Source organism: Psammomys obesus, unplaced genomic scaffold, assembly GCF_907164565.1.
Source record: "Psammomys obesus unplaced genomic scaffold, mPsaObe1.curated_primary_1811, whole genome shotgun sequence".
Classification (NCBI taxonomy): domain Eukaryota; kingdom Metazoa; phylum Chordata; class Mammalia; order Rodentia; family Muridae; genus Psammomys; species Psammomys obesus.
Window position 1 is genome coordinate 43,801,338 of NW_026587216.1, and position 25,609 is coordinate 43,826,946.

At 39.0% G+C, this 25,609-nt stretch overlaps 1 protein-coding gene across 2 annotated transcripts in view; it reads right to left on the reverse strand.

Moving 5' to 3' along the window:
• Slc26a7 (solute carrier family 26 member 7) overlaps nt 1–25,609 on the reverse strand; it is a 116,521-nt gene that overhangs the window by 74,270 nt on the left and 16,642 nt on the right. For both annotated transcript variants that reach the window (XM_055603507.1, XM_055603506.1), the window contains exons 2-3: nt 23,188–23,298; nt 17,281–17,453 (exon numbers count right to left, since the gene is read on the reverse strand). In XM_055603507.1, coding sequence (XP_055459482.1) covers nt 17,281–17,453; nt 23,188–23,298 — 284 coding nt within the window. The remainder of the gene's footprint in view (nt 1–17,280; nt 17,454–23,187; nt 23,299–25,609) is intronic.

The window sequence follows — 25,609 nt, forward strand, 5'->3', positions numbered from 1 at the left end:
GAAAGAAAGAAAGAAAGAAAGAAAGAAAGAAAGAAAGAAAGAAAGAAGACATCAAACAATAGAAAAATTCTCCCATGCTTACTAATTGGCAGACGTAATATTGTAAAAATGTCTATATTACTGAAAGGGATCTACAGGTTCAAAACCTACCAAAAACACTAGGGACATTCTTCACAGAACTATAAAACACAATTTTTTGAAAATGCATTTGGAAGTACAAAAGAGCCTCAATAACCAAGGCCAGTGAATACAGAAAGATCAATATTGGAGATCCGTATCTCTTACTCTACACAAACAGCAATTTAAAATGATTCTAAGATGTTGATATAAGACTTGTATCTTTTAAAATATAAGTAAAATACTTCAAGATATGCCCATAAGCAAAGACATTCCAAACTGAACTCCAGCACAGGAAATAATCCTGAAATACATAGATGAAGTGCCATGAAATTAAAAAGCTTCACACAATGAGACTATGGGGTCAGATGAACTTATTGGCTGGCTCTTTGATTACCTCCCCATCATGGGCGGAGCAGCCTTACTAGGCCACAGAGGAAGACAATGCAGCCAGTCCTGATGAGATCTGATAGTCAAGGGACAGAGGGGAGGGGAGGAGCCCTATCAGTGGACTAAGGGAGGGGCATATTGGAAGAGGAGGGAGGGTGGGTGGGATGGGAAGGAGACAAAGAAAGGCTCTACAGCTGGCATACAAAGTGAATAAACTGTAATTAATTTAAAAATAATGCAGGCAAATGGTAGGACCTAGAAAAGATCATCCTGAGTGAGGTATCCCAGAAGCAGAAAGACATACAGGGTATATACTCACTCATAAGTGGATATTAGACATAAAATATAGGATAAACATACTAAAATCTGTACATCTAAAGAAACTAAGCAAGAAGGAGGACTCTGGGTAAGATGCTCAATCCTCACTCAGAAAGGCAAAGAGGATGGACATCAGAAGAGGGGGAAAACAGGGAACAGGACAGGAGCCTACCACAGACGGCCTCTGAAAGACTACCCTGCAGAGTGTCAAAGCAGATACTGAGACTCATAGCCAACCTTTGGGCAGAGTGCAGAGAATCTTATGAAAGAAAGGGGAGATAGAAAGACCTGGAGGGGACAGAAGCTTTACAAGGAGAGCAACAGAACCAAAATCTGGACACAGGGGTGTTTTCTGAGACTGACACTCCAACCAAGGACTATTCATGGAGATAATCTAGAATCCCTGAACAGATGTAACCCATGGCAGCTCAGTGTCCAAGTAGGTTCCCTAGTGATATGAACAGAGACTGTCTCTGACACAAACTGATTGGCCTACTCTTTGATCACCTCCCCCTCAGGGGGGTGCAGCCTTACCAGGCCACAGAGGAAGACAATGCAGCCAGTCCTGATGAGACCTGATAGACTAGGATCAGATGAAAGGGGTGGAGGACCTCTCCCATCAGTGGACTGGGTGAAGGGCTTGGGTGGAGAAGAGGGAGGGAAAGTGGGATTGGGAGGGAAAGAGGGAGGGAGCAACAGGTGGATACAAAGGAAATAAACTAATTAATAAAAATAAAATATTATAATAAAAATAAAATGATTTTTTAAAAAGACTATGAGGTCAGAGAATGATCAAGAGTGAGCAACAGAGTGAAGAGACGGCTACAGAATGGAAGAAAATTCTTGCCAGCTACACATCAGATATGATAGTAACACATATAATATAAAAAGAACTAAAAATTTTAAACACCAAAGGAATCAATTGTCCAACCACTCAGTGGAATAATAGACTGAATACACCATTCTCAAAAGAAAAAATACAAATGGTTAATAAACAATGAAAATGCTTTAGGATTGCTTCTCATCACAGTCAGAATAAAAAACAAATAATAAATGCTGGTGAAGATATTAAGAAATAGGAATCCATATTCAATATTCGTAAGAATATAAATAGGTAAAGCCACCCTGGATATCAGTGTGGGAGGTTTGAAGTTCTTAAAAAAAATAGGACTAACATATGATAGCCTATGTCACCCTTAATATGTACACCAAAAGGACTTTAAGTCAACACACCAGAGAAATAGTTATCCACCCATGTTTGCTGCTTCATAACTGACAAATTTCAGGACCAACCTATACACGTAACAATATTTGAAGAGATTATGTGGTGTGTGTGTATACAACAAAACTTTATAAAGTTTTGTTAAAGAAAAGAAAAATGAAGTTGTGATAAAGAAAAACGAAGTTGTGATACTGTCAAGTAAATGATGCAACTGGAGATGATGTTAAGTGATATAAGGCGGACTCATGGCGGAAATTGACTCTTGATTGACTGTGAAAGGGAGGAAGGGATCTTGTGGGAATTGGAGAGGAAGAAGATAGACTAATGAAATACATGTGACATGAAAGCAGAGGGAGCCAACTTACAAGAAGGGAGGAGAGCAAGGGGAAGGAGGTAGGAGGAATGGAGGGAGCAGTAGGGATGAAGAATGAATATAGTATAGTAATTGTATGTGTGAGAGTATGTGTTATGTGTATATGTACGACAACAGCAAATTAAAACAATTACTTCATGTGGTAAATTACAAATAAAAAACAGAAATTGAGAATTTTCAAAATATAAAATTAACATATAAAATTAGTAGCAGCATGATACAATGTTAAAGAAAATTCCATTTATAGTAATAGCAAATAAATATAAATCCTTAGGAATAAATGTCAAAAAGATATGTAAAATCTGTGGGGGAAAAAAAAAACTTTGCAAGACCACTGCAACACACAAAATTAGACCTGAGCAAAATTAAAAGCATTCCATGTTCCTGGATGTGACAAATCAACATTGTAAAGACAGCAATAACACCATAACAATAGAAACGTTAACATAATTGCTTTCATGAAATATGATCACTTGATGCTAAAACAAGAATGTAAGAATAATCATGAGGGAGTCCAAGATGGCAGCAAACAGCACACAAGATATGTGAGGGGCACAGGATCCTAAATTCCGAAATTGGTGAATGGAGGGGCAGTTGAAGAGAGAACATCCACATTGAGGCTTCCTGGGCGAGAAAGGACAACCCCTGAGCTAGGACAGTTTGGATCCAGATCACCTGTGCACATCTCTGGGGACTAAGAGCAGGGAATATTCAACCCCCCACCCCCACCCCTGCACTTCCAGTGCCCCAAGCACGCAGAGGTGGCTGAGAGTGGACGCTGCCCCAAGCATGGGCCTCCCTACTCGGCAGAGGTGACAGTGGTTTCCCCAAAAGGGAGCCTCCAGAGTCCGTGACTGAGGCTGCATAGGCGGGACTCTCCATGCTGTGGCTGCAGCAGGAGACTGTACAGGCCTCCCAGGTCTGCAGCTGCCCAAGCAGGAGCCTCTGTTCTCGGTGATGGAGACTACAGAGGCGGATGCCCCAGTATAGGTCTCCCTGTCGGGGCTGCCAAACAGTGGACACCACTGAGCTGACTGATATCCTATCACTTGCCCCTGCAGCCCTAAACCTGAGAGTGGAGAACAGGGGGAACCCCTGTGCTTTCCGAAGGTGCAAGTGAGTTCACCTTCAAGTGAGCCCTTGCAGAGCCCCTGATCTAGGGTCCCTCTACGCTAGAAGCCAGACATCAGATCCCTCCCCACCACAGCCCCACTGTGGGCAACATAGGGATCCTTGGGACAGCACTCTCAACATTGAAGCCCACGATCTGTGGGTCTACCAGTGGAATCCAGGCAAACAACTGGAGCCCAGACAGATCTGAATATGAAGAGGACAGTACAACAGGCCTACAGGCCACTGAGGCTCAGGGAAACTGCGCATATGAATTGGGCCCAAGAACAGTGCCCGCACCTGCATCCCCTTCTGTACTTAAGCCATACACTTCCAGGCATCTACACTCTCTACACCCTGTCCTTCAAGGTGCACTTCCACACAAAAGCCCACACTCACACACATGCACCTGTGACCTTCCTCCCTTAACTACAGCTGAAACACCAACACCCACTCTCAAACCAGTGGACTTCTCTCATCTTTCTGAAGACTACTCCAGACACCAGAGACCTCGTCTGAAGTACAAACTCCAGGAACAAACAGTGAAAGTTAGAGATAAGCACATGGTTAGAGGTTGGCATAAGAACACATCCAACAAAAATCAGGACATTATGGCTTCACCAGCAACCCCAAAAATCAATGGGTATGCTAATTCATCAGAAACACAGAAAAATTATCTCAAATCTATGATTACCCAGTTATTAGAGGCACATAAAGAAGAAACAACAACAACAAAAAGCTCTCAAAGAAATACAGGCAAGAGGGTGGGATTGGGAGGGAATAAGGGAGCGGGATATAGCTGGGATACCGAGTTAATAAAATGTAACTAATAATAAAAAAATTAAATTAAATTAAAAAAAAGAAATACAGGCAAATACAGCAAACAAATAGAGGCACAAGTAGTGGCATATAGAGAGGAAATGAAAAAAAAAAAAAGAGGCCATCAAGGAAAGAGAGGAATTCACATTCAAACAGATGAAGGAAATGGTGCAAGACATAAAAACAAAATTATAATCAATAAAGAAAACACAAACAGAGAAAACCCTGGAGCTGGAGAACATAGAGAAAAGATCAGGAACCACAAAGGAAGTATCACCAACAGAATACAAGAGATGGAAGAGAGAATCCGAGGCACTGAAGATACAATTGAGGAAACTGATACATCATCCAAAGAAAAAGTAAACTCAGAAAAGTTCCAAACACAAAACATCCAAGAAATCAAGGATGCCATGAAAAGATGAAATCTAAGAATAATAGGAATAGACGGAAAAAAAAAAAAAGATTCCAGGCTCCAAGTTCCAGAAAATATTTAAAGAAATTCATGGAAGAAACTTTTTGCAACTTAAAGAAAGAGATGTCCATAAACATACAAGAGGTCTACAGGACACCAAATAGACTAGACCAGAAAAGAAACTCCTCATGTCACATAATAGTCAAAACACTAAATCTACAGAACAAAGAAAAAATATTAAAAGCAGCAAGGGAAAAAGGCCAAGTAACACATATAGGTAGACCTATCAGAATCACACCAGACTTCTCAACAGAAACTATGAAAGCCAGAAGGGCCTGGACAGATGTCATGCAGACTCTAAGAGACCACAGATGCCAACACAGACTGCTATACTCAGCAAAGCTTTCAATCAACATAGATGGAGAAATCAAAATATTCCATGACAAAACTAAACTTAAACAATATCTACACAACAACCCAGCCCTACAGAAGATACTACAAGGAAAACTCCAATCCAATGAAAACAACTAAACCCAAGACAACACAGGATATAGATGACTTCACAAAAAAATTAAAGGAAAATAAGAACACAAACACACTATCACCTCCAACTCCACAATAAAAGGAACTAACATTCATTCACGATTATCTATCAACATCAAGGGACTCAACTCTCTAATAAAGAGACACATACTATGAGATTGGTTATAGAAACAGGCTCCAACATTCTGCTGCATCCAAGAAACACACCTCTGCAACAAAGATAAATACTACCTCAGAGTAAAGGGCTGGAAAAATGTTTTTCAAGCAAATGGACCCAAAAAAACAAGCTGAGATAGCCATTCTAGTATCTAATAATAGACTTTCAACCAAAATTAACCAAAAAAGATGAGGAGGGGCATTTCTTGTCATCAAAGAAAAAATCCACCAGGAGGACATCACAATCCTGAACATCTATGCCCAAAATACAAGAGCACCTACATTTGTAAATGAACCATTATTAAAGCTTAAATCACACATCAATCCCAACACCTTAAGTCTCCCACTAGGAGACCTCAACACTCCACTTTCATCAAGGAACAGATCATATAGACAGAAGCTAAATAGGGAAGTAATGACACTTATAGAGGTCCTAAATCAAATGGACCTAACAGATGTCTACAAAATTTTTCACCCAAACTCAAAAGAGTATACCTTCTTTTCAGCACCTTATAGAACGGTCTCCAAAATAGACCATATAGTTGGTCACAAAGCAAACCTCAACAGATACAAGAAGATCAAAATAATCCCTTGTATCCTCTCAGACCACCATGGCCTAAAACTAGACCTCAACAACAACAGGAATAACAAAAAGCCTACATATACATAGAAAATAAACAACTCTCTACTCAATTACAGCTTGTTAGGAATGAAATGAAAAAACAAATTAGAGATTTCCTAAGATTCAATGAAAATGAAGGCACAACTAACCCAAAAATATGAGACACAATGAAAGCAGTGCTAAGTGGAAAGTTCATAGCAGTAAGTGCCTCCAGAAAGAAGTTGGAGACATCTCCTACAAGCAACTTAATGACACACCTAAAAGCCCTGGGGGGGGGGGGGGGAGAAGCAGACACACCCAACAGGAATAGACAATTAGAAATAATCAAATTCGGAGCTGAAATCAATGATTTAGAAACAAAGAAAACAATTCAAATAATTAATGAGACCAAAAGCTGGCTCTCTGATAAAATCAACAAGATAGACAAACCTTTTAGCCAAACTAACTAAAAGGCAGAGAGAAACTATCCAAATCAGAAACAGAAAAGAGGACTGAGGAAATCCAAACAATCATTAGGTCTTACTACAAAAGCCTATATGCCACAAATTTTGAAAATCTAAATGAAATGGACAATTTTATTGATAGATTGCATTTACTAAAATTAAATCAATATCAGGTAAATAGATTAAATAGTACTATATCCCCTAAGGAAATAGAAGCAGACATCAAAAGTCTCCCTTCCAAAAAAGCCCAGAGCCAGAGAGTTTCAGCACAGAATTCTACCAGACCTTCAAAGAACTAACTCAAATTCTCTTCAAACTATTCCAAAAAATAAAAACAGAAGGAACATTAGCAAACTCATTCTATGAAGCCACAGTCATTTTGATACCTAAACCACACAAAGACCCCCCAAAAAGGAGAACTTCAGACCTATCTCTCTTATGAACATTGATGCAAAAATACTCAATAAAATACTTGCAAACCGAATTCAAGAATACATAAATGATATCATCCACCATGACCAAGTAGGCTTCATCCCAGACATGAAGGGGTGGTTTAATATACGAAAATCCATCAATGTAATCTACCACATAAACACACTGAAGGAGAAAAATCACACGATCATCTCCTTAGAATCTGAAAAAGCATTTGACAAAGTCCAACACCCATTCAATGTTTAAAGTCTTGGAGAGATCAGGGATACAAGGCACATGCTTAAATATAGTAAAGGTAATATACAGCAACCCTATAGCCAACATCAAACTAAACCAAGAGAAACTTAAATCAATTCCACTAAAATCAGGGACAAGGCAAGGCTGCCCACTCCCTCTGTCTCTCTTCAACATAGTACTTGAAGTCCTAACTAAAGCAATAAGACAACTAAAGGAAATCAAGGTAATACATATCAGAGAGTAAGAAGTCAAACTATCACTATTTGCAGATGATATGATAATATACCTGAGTGACCCCAAAAATTCAACCACAGAACTCCTTTAGCTGATATATAGCTTCAGCAAAGTGGCTCGATAACAAAGTTAACTCAAAAAAATAAGTAGCCCTCTTATATACAAAAGAAAAAAAGGGCAGAGAAAGAAAGTACGGAAACTACACCCTTCACAATAGCCACTAATAATATGAAGTACCTTGGTGTGACTCTAAGCAAGAAGTAAAAGACCTATTTGAAAAAAAAATTTAGGTCTCTGAAGGAAGAAATTGGAGAAAATATCAGAAAATGGAAAGATCTCCCATGCTCATGGCTCACTAGGATTAACAGAAAAAAATGACCATCTTATCAACGGCAATCTACAGATTCAATGCAATTCACATCAAAATAGCAACACAATTTTTTACAGAACTTGAAAGAACAATTCTCAACTTCATATTCTCAAAAACAAAAAAACCCAGAATTGCTGAAACAATCATGTACAACAAAAGATCATCTAGAAGTATCACCATCCCTGATCTTAATCTGTACTACAGAGTAGTAGTAATAAAAACTGCATGATACTGGCATAGAAATAAGCTGATGGATCAATGGGATTGAATAGAAGACCCAGAAATAAACCCACACACCTACAGATACTTGATTTTTGACAAAGAAGCCAAAGCCATACAATGGAAAAAAGACAGCATCTTCAACAAATGGTGCTGGTCCAACAGGATGTCCACAAATAGAAAAATGAAAATAGATCCATATTTATCACCCTTCACAAAACTAAAATCCAAGTGGATCAAAGACCTCAACATAAAACCAGACACACTAAATCTGTTAGGAAAAAAAGGAGGGAAGAGCCTTGATTTCATTGGCACAGGAGAAAACCTGAACAGAACACCAACACACAGGCTGTAAGGGCAACAATCAATAAATGGGACCTCATGAAACTGAAAAGCTTCTGTAAAGCAAAGAACACTGTCATCAGAACAGAATAACAGCCTACAGACTGAGAAAGGATCTTCACCAACCCTATAGCTGACAGAGAGCTAAAATCCAGAATATATAAAGAACTCAAGAAGGTAAAAAGCAATAAACCAAGTAATCCAATTAAAAAATGTAGTACAGAGCTAAACAGAGAATTCTCAATAGAGGAATATTGAATGGCAGAGAAACATTTAAGAGATGCTCAACGACCTTGGTCATCTGGGAAACACAAATCAAAACGACCCTGAGATTTCACCTTACACCCATCAGAATGGCTAAGATCAAAAATTCAAGTGTCAACACATGCTAAAGAGGATATGGAAAAAGGGGAACCCTCCTCCACTGCTTGTGGGAATGTAAACTTGTACAACCACTCTGGAAATCAATCTGGACTTTTCTCAGACAAGAATAGTGCTACCTCAAGATCCAGCAATACCACTCCGAGGCATATATCCAAAATAGGCTCAAGTATACAACAAGGACATTTGCTCAACCATGTTTGTAGCAGCTTTATTTGTAATAGCCAGAATCTGGAAACAACCCAGATGTCCTTCAACTGAGGGATGGCTACAGAAATTGTGGTACATTTATACAATAGAACACTACTCAACAATTAAAAACAAGAAAATCATGAAATTTGCAGACAAATGGTGGGAACTAGAAAAGATCATTCTAAGTGAGGTATCCCAGAAGCAGAAAGACACACATGGTATATACTCACTTATAAGTGGATATTAGACATATAATATTGGATAAACACTAAAATCTGTACACCTAAAGAAGCTAATCAAGGAGGACCCTGGGTAAGATGATCAATCCTCACTCAGAAAAGCTAACGGGATGGACATCAGATTAGGGAGAAAACAGGAAACGGAACAGGAGCGTACCACAGAGGGCCTCTGAAAGACTCTACCCAGCAGGGTATCAAAGCAGATGCTGAGACTCATAGCCAAACTTGGGGCAGAGTGCAGGGAATCTTATGAAAAAAGGGAGAAATAGAAAGACCTGGAGGAGACAGGAGTTCCACAAAGTGAGTAAGAGAACCAAAAATTCTGGGTCCAGGGGTGTTTTCTGAGACTGATATTCCAACCAAGGAACATTTATGGAGATAACCTAGAACCCCTGCACAGATGTAGCCCATGGCAGCTCAATATCCAATTGTGTTCCCTAGTAATGGGAACAGGGACTATCTCTGACATGAACTCGGTGGTTGGCTCTTTGATCACCTCTCCCTGAGTGGAGTGGGAGCAGCCTTACCAGGCCACAGAGGAAAACAATGCAGTCAGTCCTGATGAGGCCTGATAAGCTAGGGTCATATGGAAGGGAAGGAGGACTTTCCCTATCAGTAGACTTAGGAAAAGGGGCATGGGAAGAGAAGAGGGAGGGAGGGTAGGATTGGCAGGGGATGAGGGAGGGGGCTACAGCTGGGACACAAAGTGAATAAACCATAATAAATAAATAATCAAATTTTTAAGAAAGAATAATCATGAATATACACAAAAAAATCTAGAAAGGTGAGCTGTCCTATGTGACACTAAAAAATAAAATAAAGTCTCTATGAAGCAAAGTATTACGGTTCTGAGAACAGATATACAGTGACTAGAATAGGACAGGTCCTGAACTCTATCTAAACATATTCGGTGATAATAAGGCTGGCACATCATATCTATACCAACCTGAACCCTTAAGTAAATGTTACTGGCACACAATGAGGTAGGCACTTAGAAAAAATGAAATCAGATTCACACATCACATCATATTTAAAATAAACGTTTACTCTTTTTTCATTTTACATGCCCAGTTCTTTAGGCCTTTGCACTTAGCAAGAAGTCAATGTAATTCTAGGAACACTAAGAAGTTTTTTATCAGTCATCAAGAAGCCAAATACAAAAGGAAATAACTCTAAAAGTCTTAGGAGTACTAGAAGGAAGAAGTATGTGAATTCTGCTATCAACTTATTGTAGTGGGAAAGCTTTCTAATGTTTGCTTAAAATTCATTGAAAATAAAAGAAACAAATGATGAATTTCATCCCACATATTTTTCAATTGTATATAGCAAAATATAATTGAATAATGGTCAAAATAGGAAAAAAAAGGCAACACTTGGCATAAAAAGCTAAAATCCCTAACACAGGGAGAAGTAAAAATTTGAGAGGAAAGAGACAAAAAGAAAAAGACTTCTTACAGAAAAACAGAAATGATCCTTGGAGTTGGGGTCAAGGACTTGTGAGAGACAGATGGACACAGTGAGACAGACAGACAAAGACAGAGAAAGAAAGAGAGAGAAGAAAAGGAAGAAAGAGAACAAAGAAAAAAATGAAAACTGAAAAGCATTTTAAGGCAAAGTGCCTTAATATTATGTAATAAAAGAAAGCAGATCCATTTGTAAATTGAATGTGCTGACAGATATTAACATCTACCAAATACCCCCATGAGCAACTGTTGCCTTCAAGGTCTGTCCCTGAAAACTAGCCTGACTACTATCTGCAGCTGAGAACAATTCTAATTTACATAGTCTGGAAATCAGGTCAATCAGGACTGCTTCAGAAAAGTTTAAAAAATAAAAATAAATACTGGTATGCATTGGGTCTTCATGAGGGCAACATAAAAGTTTAAAAAAAAAAAAACAAGGCTGGTTGAAAAGCATATTGTGATTGCAGAACACTTTCCTCATTGTCAGTGGATTAGGATGGAGAAAGAGAATGCTCATCGAGGAGCTGGATCCAAAAATCCTCATGGACTCTAAGATTCTAGCCTGACAAAGGACAGATGAGTGTGGGGGTCAAATAAAGTCCAGCCATCTGCTTGAACATTGATTCTCACAGAGCCACATCCAGGAGAGAGGAAGGGAAGCAGATGTCTGACAAACTTATAAGAGAAAAACCTTCAGCTATCTGAATCACATTTTGCATGCAATAAAAGGCCATGAAAATGAAATCACTTTATCATCTTTAATAATATCCCACTTTACTCTTACATTTCTAGGGAGTTTCAGCAGGAGCAATGACGTTTAGTTTTCTTATTCAAATCTTGTCCTCTGCTTTTATACTTTACTGTGTAAATTCTTTTTTTAATTTTTTATTTTAATTTTTATTAATTACACTTTATTCACTTTGTATCCCCCCCGTAACTCCCTTTGTCCTCCCTTCCCAATCCCACCCTCCCTCTTTTTTTATAATTAATATTTTTTATTTTTAAATAATTTTATACATTCACTTGTATCCCAGCTGTAGCCCTCTCCCTCTTTCCCTCCCAATCCTCCCCTCCCTCCCTCATCTCCTCCGTGTTCCCTTCTGAGTCCACTGAGGAGGGTGTCCTCCTCTCCTTCCATCTGGCCCTAGCTTATCAGGTATCTTCAGGATGGTTGCAATGTCCTTATCTGTGGCCTAGCAAGGCTGCTCCTCCCTCAGGGGGGAGGGAAAGCTCTTGAGTTCATGTCAGAAACAGTTCCTGTCCCCCTTACTAGGAACCCACTTGGATACTGTGCTACCATGGGCTATGTTTGAGCAGGGGTTGTAGGTTATATCCATGCATGGTCCTTGGTTGGATAAACAGTCTCATAGAAGACCCCTGTGCTCAGATATATTTGGACCTTGTGGGGCTCCCTGTCCCCTCTAGGATATACTAATTCCTCCTTCCTTCATATGATTACCTACACACTACCGAAGGCTTGGTTATGGATCTCAGCATCTGCTTTGATACATTGCTAGGTAGAGTCTTTCAGGTGCCTTCTGTGGTAGGCTACTGTCCTCTTACTTGTTTTCTCCTATTTCCAATGTCCATCCCCTTTGTCTTTCTAGATGAGAATTGATCATCTTACCCCTGGACCTCTTTCTTGTTTATCTTCTTTAGTTGTTCATATTTTAGTATGTTTATCCTATATTATAGGGCTATATAAGTGAGTATATACCATGTATGTCTTTCGGTTTTTGGGATACCTCACTCAGGGTGATTTTTTTCTAGATCCCACCATTTGCCTGCAAAATTCATGATTTCCTTGTTTTTAATTGCTGAGTAGTATTCCATTCTGTAAAAGTACCACAATTTCTGTATCCATTCCTCCGTTGATGGACATCCAGGTTGTTTCCAGGTTCTGGCTATTACGAATAAAGCTGCTATAAACATGGTTGAGCAAATGTCCTTATTCTGTACTTAAGCCTCTTTTGGATATATGCCTAGGAGTGGTATAGCTGGATCTTGAGATAGCACTATTCTTAATTGTCTGAGAAAGCTCCAGATTGATTTCCATAGTGGTTGTACCAGTTGACATTCCCACCAGCAATAGAGGAGAGTTCCCCTTTCTCCACATCCTCTCCAGAATGCATTTTCTCTTGAGTTTTTAATCTTAGCCATTCCGGTCGGTGTTAGGTGAAATCTCAGGGTCGTTTTGATTTGCATCTCTGATGGCTAGGATGTTGAACATCTCCTTATGTGTTTTTCTGTCATTCTATATTCTTCTACAGAGAATTCTGTTTAGCTCCATACCCCATTTTTTAATTTGGTTGCTTGGATTATTGCCTTTTAACTTCTTTAGTTCTTTATATATTCCAGATATCAGCCCTCTGTCAGATGTTGGGTTGGTGAAGATCCTTTCCCAATCTGTAGGCTGTCGTTTTGTTCTAACGACAGTGTCTTTTGCTTTACAGAAGCTTTTCAGTTTTATTGATTGTTGCTCTTAGAGCTTGTGCTGATGGTGTTCTATTCAGGAAGTTGTCTTAGAGTTCTAAGCTGTTCCTCACTTTTTCTTCTAATCGATTTAGAGTATCTGGTTTTATATTAAGGTCTTTGATCCACTTGGACTTTAGTTTTGTGAAGGGTGATAAATATGGATCTATTTTCATTTTTCTATTTGTAGACATCCAGTTGGACCAGCACCATTTGTTGAAGATGCTATTTTTTTCCATTGAACGGTTTTGGCTTCTTTTTCAAAAATCAAGTATTCATAGGTGTGTGGGTTTATTTCTGGGTCTTCTATTCGGTTCCATTGATCCACCTTTCTGTTTCTATGCCAATACCAAGCACCACCCTCCCTCTTCTCTACCCATGTCCCTCCCCTAGTCCACTGATAGGGGAGGTATTCCTCTCCTTCCCTCAATCCTAGTCTATCAGGTCTCATCAGGAGTGGCTGCATTGTCTTCCTCTGTGGCCTGGTAAGGCTGCTCCCCACTCAGGTGGAGGTGATCAAAGAGCAGGCAAATCAAGATAACCCAGAACCCCTGTGTAAATTCTTAATCCAAACAATGTAAATGATAATAAAATACCTGGAAATCATTTGAGACTCATATAAAAATGTTTAAAATGAGACTAGGAAGACAGTTACCAGTCTTATTAACAATAATATATTCTGAAAATAATGTACACCTATAACCCTCTGTTCTGTGCTACCTAGGGTAAAAGAAAGAGAAATGGAAATACTGGAGCAAGAGGAAGCATTGTTCTCTTTTTTTAACCACTTTAATACAGAGATTTTCATTTTAAATGAACAAAAATTAAGAGGAATCCTTTCCAGGTCCCACCATTTACCTGCAAATTTCATGATTTCTTTATTTTTCATTGCTGAGTAATACTCCATTGTAGATGTACCACAATTTCTGCATCCATTCTTCAGTTGAGGGGCATCTTGGTTGTTTCCAGCTTCTGGCTATTACAAATAAAGCTGCTACAAACATGGTTGAGCAAATGTCCTTTTTGTGTACTTGAGCCTCTTTTGGATATATGCCTAGGAGTGGTATGGCTGGATCTTGAGGAAGCGTGAGTTGTCCCAGAAGCAAAAAGACACACACGGTATATACTCACTCATATAGACATACAACGTAGGACAAACCCACTAAAATCTATGCATCTAAAGAAACCAAGCAAGAGAGAGGACCCTAACTAAAATGTTCAATCCCCACCTGAAAGGCAAAGAGGATGGACATCAGAAGAAGAAGAAAACAGGAAACAACCTAGGAACCTGCCACAGAGGGCCTCTGAAAGCCTCTGCCCTGCAGACTATCAAAGCAGATGCTGAGCCTGATGGCCAACTGTCGGGCAGAGTGAATGGAATTTTATGTAAGAAGTGGGAAATAGTAAGAGCTGGAGAGGACAGGAACTCCACAAGGAGAGCAACAGAACAAGAAAATTTGAACATAGGGAACTTCCCAGAGACTCATACTCCAACCAAGGACTATTCGTGGAGATGACCTGGAACCCCTGCACAGGTGTAGCCCATGGCAGTTCAGTGTCCAAGTGGGTTACATAGTAATGGGAAGAGGGACTGCCTCTGACATAATCTGATTGGCCTGCTCTTTGATCACCTCCCCCTGAGGGGGGAGCAGCCATACCAGGCCACAAAAGAGGACAATGCAGCCACTTTTGATGAGAACTGATAGACTAAGATCAGAAAAGAGAGGAGAACCTCCCATATCAGTGGACTTGGGGAGGGGCATGCATGCAGAAATGGGAGGGAGGGTGGGATCGGGAGGGGAGGAGGGAGGGGCTTATGGGGGGATAGAAAAAAAATTAAGAGGAATCTATATCAAACCCAAGCCAATATATTTGGACTTCAAACACCAGTTCACACAGCTGATTTTTGTCTGAGACAGAGCACATCAGGAATTTTCCTTCTACGGACTGTGGAAGCCAAGATCAGCAAGCCACCATCCATGTTTGAAAACACATGGTGAAGGTCACAGGGTAATACAGCCAGGCTCTGCTGCCTGAAAGACTGTTCTGAAGGCAGTCTGACAGACCTACTACTCTGCTCTGTCATCATGGCAACACTGTTCCTTTTTTTTTTTTTTTGTAACTATGCAGACTTCAGCTTTTATTATTTTTAATATATTTTTATTTATTAAAATGTATTCACTTTGTATCCCAGCTATAGCCTCCCCACTTTGTCCCCTCCCAATCTCGCCCTCCTTCCCTTTCTCATCCCCTCCCATGACCCTTCCCCAGTCCACTGATAGGAGAGGTCCTCCTCCCCTTCCATCTGACCCTAGCCTATCAGGTCTCATCAAGACTGTCTTTCATAGTCTTCCACTGTGGCCTGGTAACGCTGCCTCCCTAATCATAGTGAGATCTGCACAGTGAAATAAGCAAGAAGCGGTTCACATCTTATACCCTGATTTTTCACCCTTCTCATACAACCAGAAGGAAAAAGGCTCTAATGATTTTCTTTTTTTCTTTTTCTTTCTTTTTTTTTTTTTGTAGATCACACTGTTTTTCTTTACATTTATTCACATAATCATCAACCAGTCTCCCTTTTTTGCTATTCATATTTGATCTTGGAAATGATAAGGTAACATTTCAAAATAGACTATCAGCCCCGAACATAAACATCCAGAAAAGATTGGATGCATAACTTAGTTTATAAGAAATGAGCAAGCAAAAATGACCACTTCGCAGAGAATTTTGTGTCTGGTATTTTGTGCCTTTCTATATATTATGGTTTGATTATGATATGTTCCTCCAAAACGGATGTGCTGAAAATTTGTTCCCCAAAGCAATATTCAGGGGTCTGACTAAATCGCTGTGGCTCTGACCCAACACAGGGATAGATTCGTCCTGTGATGGGGTGACAGGGAAATGGTAGAGACTAGGAGGTGGCCAGATGGCAGGCGGTCGAGGGTGTGTGCTTTAGAGACCCCCCAGTGTCCAAATCCATTCACCTTCTGTCTGTTTTCTGTCTGTCCCACAGTGAGCCACCTTTTTCTTCCACAATGTTCCGTGTCGTCACTGGCCCAGAGATAAAGGTTAGTGACAGAGGACTGATGGTCTCGAAACTGTGAGTACAACTGTGTCTTTTCTCCTGGAAGCTGTTTCAACCAGGCATGTTGTCAGTCCCCGAAGGTTCATCTTAAAGTTGTTTCTGTGTGACCTAGGTTTGATCGCTTCGATAAAAACAGCAAGGATCAAATATTGATATTCTGAGGAAAACTTGACAATAGCTAATGTGGGAGTAATAGACATTCAGAGTCATAAAAAAGTCAAAGAGGGGTACAGATCTGAGTCCAGAGACTTCAGACCAGGAAGTCGCAGCACAGGCTACCATTTACTGCCCATGTATACGACAATCAGAAAGTGCTTACGCAGAGAAGGGTTCAAGAAAGCTAGCTGTATCTTCCTATTATAAAAATTTCTCACCAAACCCCCTTCCAATGATACTCTGGTCAAGTTATCGACACAGCCTGGCCTCATGGCGGTACTAGGAAACCCATTCTATTTGTAAAACACCTTTTAAAAAGATTTGTTTTTAATTTTATGTGTATGAGTATTTTGCCTACGTGTGTGTGTGTGTGTGTGTGTGTGTGTGTGTGTGTGTGTGTGTCTGGTGACCACAGAGGTCAGAAGAAGGAGTTGGATCCCTAAAACCAGATGGGCAGTTTTCATCCTCTACATGAGTGCTATGTCCTTAGAAGAACAAGCAAGCATTTTTAGCCACTATATCATTTCTCTGGGCCATAAAAAACTCTTTAAAATTATTAAAATTCTACTTCATTTATTTTGAATTTATGATTTCAATTTTTAAAATTCTTCATGCAATGTATTTTATTATATTCTTTCTATTCTTCCAACTCCTCCCAAGTCCTTCCTACCCACCCAACTTCATGTTTGTACCCCCACTCAAAAAATACTTTTAAAGATTTAATTTTACTAAGTGTTTCCCCGAGTCTTCACTTTGGTGATTCTACTTCATTCATCTAAGCATCATTTACAGATTTATTGCACATTTCCATAATGTTAAAGCCATCTGCCCTTTATCCATCTGGAGAGAAACCCATGGTTAAGGACACAAATGCAATACTGACTGCTCTCCCTCTGCTCCTCTCCTGTCCTATCCAGCCTCAGGGCTCCTTACCTGAATCACTCCTCCCAAGAACGAAACTGCCGCTGCAACCCCGATTCTCTGTAGCTCAAAGTCGGATAAGCCCAGCACACTTGAGTTGCTCTGTGTGGTTAGGTTCCTGCTGCTTTGAGGAACAAGCCGCTCTACAGCATTGGCTGATATCAAGGATGTCAAGGCAAAAGTGCCTAAAAATGAGAATGGTGTTAGAAAACTTCCATATAAGCATTAAAAAGTTATTGGCTACCATGAATACTGAAAAGCCAGCAAGAACTATTAGAAACCCATTCGACTCCAGTGTACCCTCATTTCTCTGGCTCTCATCCCATTCCACGAAAGAAACAGATGGTACATCTGACATGCCACAATGCCCTCTGAGCCAACATGTCTTTGTGAGCCACGCATCTTCCTAACTCTGCATGAAGAGTATCCACAGCGCAGGATTGTTGCGTAGATTTCAATCCAACCTTTCCATGTACCAACAAAGCCTCCTGAACTACACCACTCTGGACCAAAGTACCTTATCCACTAAATGATACAAATACCCATACTTTAGACTTTGGGGAGAATAAAAGGAGAAAAGCTTAAAGTTGTTGGTAGCTGTTGGAAGAGCCAATCTACCAAAACAATCTCTCATCTTCCAAGATGTGTCTCAAATTCCGTACTCACAACTGTCTATCCAGTTATTCCTCACCAGGCAATATACTTTCTATCTATGATTTCATAACTGAGTAGACTTTATTTTCATAGACAAAATGCCATGGCCCCAAAATTATTAAACCCACCATTTTGTCTACTGCTGTTAGACAGGTTTCAATGGTTATTTCCTGGGAATATTCATAGCCTGGTATAAAAGTGGGACTTTATTCAGTATGTTCCCCTCTTCCTGGACAAGAGCTCGGATGCCTTTCTTCTTGGCATAGCTTGCCTGAGAATTCAGCAGCATGGATGGGAAATGCGGATTCCCACAGGAATTGTCAGCAAACCCAAATTAAAGAAGCATGTGCTGTGTCTTGCAAGCATCCCCTCATTTTGTCACGTAAGGATCTTACCTTGTTCCAGTTTATATGTAAATATTTGGAGAAAGGAACTCTACGGGAAATAGGCAACCTACCACAGACACGATGAGGACAGCAGAACCTGCTCTCGGTGGAACCCTAATACACAGATTTCTCTTCCTACTAGACTAGAGGGTTTGAAGAAGTGTGGTATCACTGTGCACTTAGGAAGAGGTAGAGATATGGATACTGACAGACATAACCTTACATCCCATAACTCTTCCTCAATCTCCTTCTCTATAAAAAGAGCATATTCTTCATCCTTTGACATTTTTAAAAGGCTTAAATGCTGTATAAATTATTTTATGGCATGTCATTAGCACCCAATAAATGTTAACCACTTGGTAAGTCTTAGTGAGATTAATGTTGTTCCATTGTACTTTGCTCTGTTCTCTGAGACTTGATGGTATACAAATACATGCAGGAAATTAAGTATTAGTCTCTCAGTGAGCTAGATATTCTTAATAAATCAATAGATGTAAAAAGTGTACTTATCATACAGAACCAAATTAAGAACATAACTAATGATTGGAGACAAGACTAAAACTCAGATGGGTAATGCGAAGTAAAGAACATTCATCAAGTAAGGCATGATTTGCAGCAGAGAGGCTTGAAATGAAATCAAATAGTGAGCGGAAAAGCCACAACTTGAGGCCTTTAAACTCTCCAAAGCACAGAGCAAAAGTGCTTTGTACCAAAGCTGCATAACAAATAACTGCAGAATTTTTTAAATGCATTAATTTTTCAGTTTAGGATTCTATTTCCTGAGGTTTAGAAGATAAGAAGAAACTGAACAGGACAGAAGGAGACATCTGAAAGTCTTGGCTGGGGGAGGGAGACAAGCCTCAGTCAGCTGCATGGCCCTCTGTATCTAAACACTTTCATTAAACACTTATGTGTATTTTTTTAAATGGCATCCTGTGGAATTGTTTCTAAATTTCTCTAAGTTTATGAATAGTCTTTACCATTTCAAAGAATTTTCTAATTTTGAAGATGAATAAAGACTAAATTAAGAACTAAATTAAGGCACATCGAAAGGTTGGAGACATTAAGACATATTGTCACATATTTATTGCCTTAAACAATTTGGTTTTTATCAGGATCATAACCAAATTTATTTTCTAGTCCAACAAATAAGTCAACTAATTCTTTTCCATGATTTCTATGAGCCATAATTATATTTTATGCAATTTTATTTTAAAATATATTTTAAGGAATTATAGTTTAATCATAAAAAATTCAAATAGCTAAATGAACTAGCACATGTAACGACTTTACACAGCTGCAGGAAGCAAGTGCTTTCAAAAGATATGTGAACTCAATGCAAGTGCACTTTTTTCCACTGAGTACACACAAGAATGAGCCCGTTAATGGCCAACCACGGTTGGAAGGAAGGGGCTCAACATTCTCTGAGGCCCTCCTACTTCCATTGTGGCCATTGATCAACTATGGAAATTGAGGAGTCACTAACATTATTTGAACATCCATTCGTGAACCCTCTAAGCTCTAATGGAGAATTCCAGGCTGTTAAACAAAAACATGACCATGAAAAAAGTATTTGAAAAGAGAATGTGTTAATAAAGGAAAGGAGTCAACGAAGAATGGAAAGGCAAGGAGTAATCAGAATACATGGTTTACATGGATGAAAAAGTCAAAAAACAAATTTAGTTTTTAAAGTGATTTTAGTATAATGTCTTACTGTGTTTAATCATACAGAAGTACACTGAACACCTAACTGGTAAGGTTCTTTTCTTTCACAAAAGTACATTAGCCTCTTAATAAAGTTTCAGGGTGCATAAATCTTCCAGATACGCTAAAATATGATCAAATAAAAGAGAAGCATGATTCGTATATTAAATATTTGTGGTCATCTTTAGAGATTCAATGGCTCCTTATCATTAGGATCACAGGAAGATCATTAAAGTCATTTCTGTGACTCACATCACTGATATCAGGAGGGAAAATGTCACCTATTTGTTACTGATGTTAATGATTTTAATATTAGCTTTCAACCAAAATAAGAAGGTCCAGCAGGTTCTGAGAAGTATAAATTTACAAATAAAATGCTTCTCATATTTACTGTTCAGTAGAATGACTGTGTAGTTTGCAAAATGTGTATTTTGATATATCTGTAAACTGTTAATAAGTGATTAACTTTTTATAGTTACAGAATCTCACATAAATGCCAACTTTGAAACTGTGCAATTAACGATGAAATGCAATGGTTTGTGTGTATATACATTTCAGTATTATCATATTATACAATTTTTAAAGTTTTTGGATTTAGGCAGCAGTTTGCTCTGAGATGCAAACTAACCTAAATTGTTGTGTTGCTCAGGCAGGGCTTGAACCTGTGGCATTTTGTAGAATTCCTGCTGCAGCCTCCCAAGCATGTGAACTACCACGCATGACGTTGGCTTCTAGAAGTAATCATGGTCTATTGGGAATTTTTTCTGCCTTTTTCTCTTGGGAAATTTTGTTTTGCCTTTTTCTCTTATCTTGTGTCAAACACAGGGAATGTCTGTGAAGTCACTTCCAAAACCCTTTGCTCTTTCTTGCTATAGACATACTTAAATGTTCTGTGGCACAATTAGAAGGCAGAACGATTAAAAAGCAGTAAGCTTTATGAATTTTTGGCCATGTACAGTAGTTCACATCTGTAATTCCCACATTCCAGGGGACCATTAGTGATAACATGTCTTAAATGCTAAATAAATATTGAAGAAAATAATTTTTGATTCATTCTGTGCTTTTCTCCTGTTGCATCTATTTGGAAGAAAACTCCTTCAATGAGTGTTCTAAAACATTTTGTTGTCAGGAAGAAAAAAGTAGTTTGGGATTCAGACCTGACTACATCTGATGTGTAAATTGTATGTCTGTGACTTTAATCTGTGCTGTCATAAGAAACTTTGTAAGTTTTTTCCTTGCTCGCTTGAAGTGTATATATAATACAAACTAAGGTTCACATTAAAGGGTTATGTTAAGACAAGAACATGTAACTCTCCCAGCAAACTCCTAACAAATAATATATGCATTGTTCTGAAACATATACATATATACAAGCAGACACATAGATGTGCATGGCCACACGCGCACACATATGTACTGAAATACACATTTTATTATATTGTTGAATGCCTCCGAAGAGTAGAGATACATTTTTGAGACTTCTCTGTGGCTAATTTCACTGTTGTGGGCATATCAGCGTGTATTTACCCATACTCCGTCAACTATGATGCCAAGGGAAATATCCTATTATGAACCATGTTGTCTATGACAATTTTTGTTGACTGAAATATGTCATTATGGCAAGAATCGGAGGGTGGTATATGCATGTGTATAAAACCTCCTGTGAAAATGACGATTTTAATTTGGCGTGTCTTCGTAGTGTCCGAAGGAAAAGGCAGCATCTACATTGCTAACAAGCCGCCTCAGAATGCTGTTTCATAGAGCACTCATTATGCAGCAAGTCTATAAGGGACTGCTAACTTTTGACCTCTCACTCATAACAAAGTTTAGTGATATGAAAACCAAACTTTTACAGGTACAAAATTGGCTTATGGAAAAACATACATGTGTGCGTAACTGTATACGATAAGCAAAAATATGACTTCTCAAATTTTCTACCGCTATTCTTCAGAATTCATAAATATGTATGTTCCGTGGAAAGAAACTGTAAATGTAGCAGGGGAAATTCAGGTCAATAATCAACTGGTCTTAAAATATAATTATCCTGGATTTTCTGGCTATAGACAGTGAAATCACAACATCATGTAAATACAAAAGATGAAGGCAAAAGCAGGGAGTCAAAGGGAGATCTCAAGGTACCACCAGTGGCCTTGAAAACTGTTGAAAGGCCAGGAGCCCAGCTAGAAGATAGAAAAGTCAAGAAAATGAGCTGTTAGATAAAGCATGAAGAAAGGAACGCAGCCTCAGCGACTGCTTATTTTAGGCCTCGAAGACTTATTCACACACGGACCTCCAGAACAATAGAAACTCCCTTTGTTTCAAGCCACTTATCTCATGATAATTTGTGACGACAGTAGGAAAGTAATACGATAAACAACACGAACTCACCCCGGAAGACAGACTCATAAATGTTATTCCTTAGGGACTGAGATCTCAACACGAAATGCACAGCAATGTCCGCAGATACTCCCACTGAACTATATATTGTTACTGGATGAATATTTAAGATTCAGGCATCATTTTGTAAGTAACCTCAGATGTCCACATTAATACATGCAAGTATTAAACACTATTTACTAATCGTGTAGCTCTCACTATTGTAAGACATGAGTGAAGGGTCGTCTTATTATTTAAAAAGTGACAGAGTTTTAAAGCTCTGCCTGGGCCGTACAGGTGGTGAATAACAAAGAGCCATGCACTTAGGTGTGGCGTGCACAGAAGTGCGGCTCATTCAACATCAGAATAACCTCGACTGCTCACCCTTACCATTCGTTTTTGTATTTTTTAGAGATCAGAGTGAAGTAGGGCGAGAGACACCCATTTAAAGGTCCAGGAGAATCCAACTAGAGGAAACTTAGATCATTTAGTAAAAGAATCAAAGAAATACAATCAAAATGGTTTTCAATATTTGAGCCACTAAACTTTATGGTGTTTGCACTCTTTCTAATGTTTGCATTCTTATTCCATTGTCAGTTCGGCAATGCTTCTATTTTCAGTTTCCTTTATGGCACAGCAATATGGCAATAAATCATGGGGTGTATCTGACAAACAGACATACCTCACACTCCCTCCGTACAAGGAGTGAGGCTTTAAAAGGGTAAGCAGGAGCTAATGACCACCCTGAGTCCCTTTTATTAGTTGTAAGAGAAATTTAGGCATAGACAGTAATTATTACCTGTGGCAACATGGCGTCCCATTCCAAATACGGCATAAATGATGGCTGGAAACAGAGATCCATATAAACCAAAAACTGGGTGTACAGATGAAAGAATAGCGAAGGACAGTCCTGTGAAGAAGTCCAGAGCAGTTAGGACCATCTCGTATACCCAAGATACAGTACACAACGGATATTCCCAACAGACTGCACCATCCCCAGACTGCCCATCCTTGTCACAACACTCCTTATCACAACGTATAGTTACCATGGGTTGAACTGTGTCCCTCATATAAGTCTTAACCATCGACACCTCAGAATGTGGAATACATATTGAGAATAGAATCTTTACAGACACTTTAAATAAAGCTTTATTGTAATATGGGTAGAGAGTTACTCAATCAGAATGGTATTATTTTAGAGAACATTTTGTGAGGAGAGAGGAGAGTTCATCCAAACATAGATGAAGACAAAAGTAGAGACTGGGCTGTTGTTTCATTTTACCACAAACAAACAAACAAACTAAGGACTGGCAAAACAGAAATAAGAGAAGTTTGGAATGTTGTCTTCTTTGCAACTCCTAGGATTCAGCCCTATTGACACCTACATTTGGGACTTTTACACTCCAAAACTATAAGACAATTTTGAGATGCTTTCACAGACATTTGTGCTACTTTGGTGTGGCAGCCCTGTGAAAGAAACGCAATGTCTCTGTCTAGAGGGACATAAAAATGCAAGTCATTTCTGAGCAAAGTTAAAATACTTGTTCCTGATAGATGTTAAATATCAAAACCTTCATATTTCTAATCCATTAACTCATGAGTCTTTGTAAGTTCATTTAAACCTTGTGTTTTGCAAAAGCACGCAGAGGTTATGGGGTTAAATGCAAAAGATAGTCCTTGGAATGTCTGTGTAAACAGTACTTAGATAGGAGAGAGGAAACCTCATTCCATCTCTAACACACGTGATGCCATAATTAGAACTGTGTGCTCAGGACTCAGCATGTGTAAGGTAAAAGAAATGTAAGCCAAAGTGAATCCACAGCACGTGGAACAGTATATTCTAGAGCCAGTATAGTAAAGTGTTGAGGAACTTAGGGTCCACACAGGAAACGCTGTTTCATTGACTTCATCCTTCCAATCTCTAGTGCCTAAGAAAGAAAACAGCGGCCCATCAGGAACACTGAGAGACTAGCTCATAGAAAACCCTTAGGGCGTATGTAAGTTAGAAATATGCAGCCTGGCAACCTAAGAGATTTGGAATTGTTTTATTTTAAAATCAAAGGTTTGAACTTTAACTTAACAAATAATATCACTTGATAAATCCGATCACTAGTCAAACAAGATTCTTTCAGCAAAGAAAATTTATATAACTAAAAATTAGCCAGTGGCAAAAGCTTACTTTTTTTCCTTATTAAAAAAAAAAAAAAAAAAAAACCCTGGAGTTTGAGTGGTGGCAGATTGACTTAAATACTTGTCATAAGAAATGTGTTTAATTAATTCAGAACTCAACCTGTTAGCACTTTCAGTGTAAGTGACTTTAATACAGCATTTCACTGAGACGATAGATAGACGGCAGATAGTACATACATACATAAACATACATACGCACATACATATACACATACATACACACATACATACATGCATTCATACTCTCATGATGTACAGACAGGCAGATAGATAGATAGATACATATTCTCATTCCAATGGATAAAAGCTCAACTCTGTAAATAAACAGAAGTTGGAAGCTGGAGAAAATACAACAACGGGACACTAGGAAGAAAGGACATAGACCCCAGCCTGTACATCCCGCACTCCAGGTGCCTTGTTCATGAAGCTGTAAGGACCTGAAATGTGAGGAGAGGTGTGCCTGAGCATCCTTCCTCAGCAGTTAGGAAGTAGGCACAATTAGCCCATGAAATAGGGAGGTACTGTGAAAGTTTTCTTTCCCTCTGCCTGTCCCCGTTTATTTTCTTTCTACCTTCTCTTTTTTCCAAACCTCCTCCTGCTCTCCTTTCACATTTTGTACTGGCTCTGATTGGGGAATGACGGGAAACATCTGGACCCTCTTAACGTTGACACAGTAACAATAAGGATTTGGAGCCACCAAAGCTACGTGGTTCATTTCACTTTTGGTACCAGTCTTGGGGTGTTTTTATTTGCACAGTGATTAATTATCTTTATATTTATTGTCTTTTGTTAGGTGTGGGTGAGTGAGAGTTTGTTTTGTGTGTAAGCATGTGAGCATTTGGATGTCAGAAATGGATGTCAGTGCTGCCTTGAATCTTTGGACTTTAGTTTTTGAGAGTGTTTCACACTGGGACCTGGAAATTACTGATTCGTTACTCCTATTCCGATTCTGGTATTATAAGCCCACACTAAGACATGGGTGCTAGGGATTGAACTCAGGACTTCAGGCTTGAACAGAAGTGTTTGCTGAC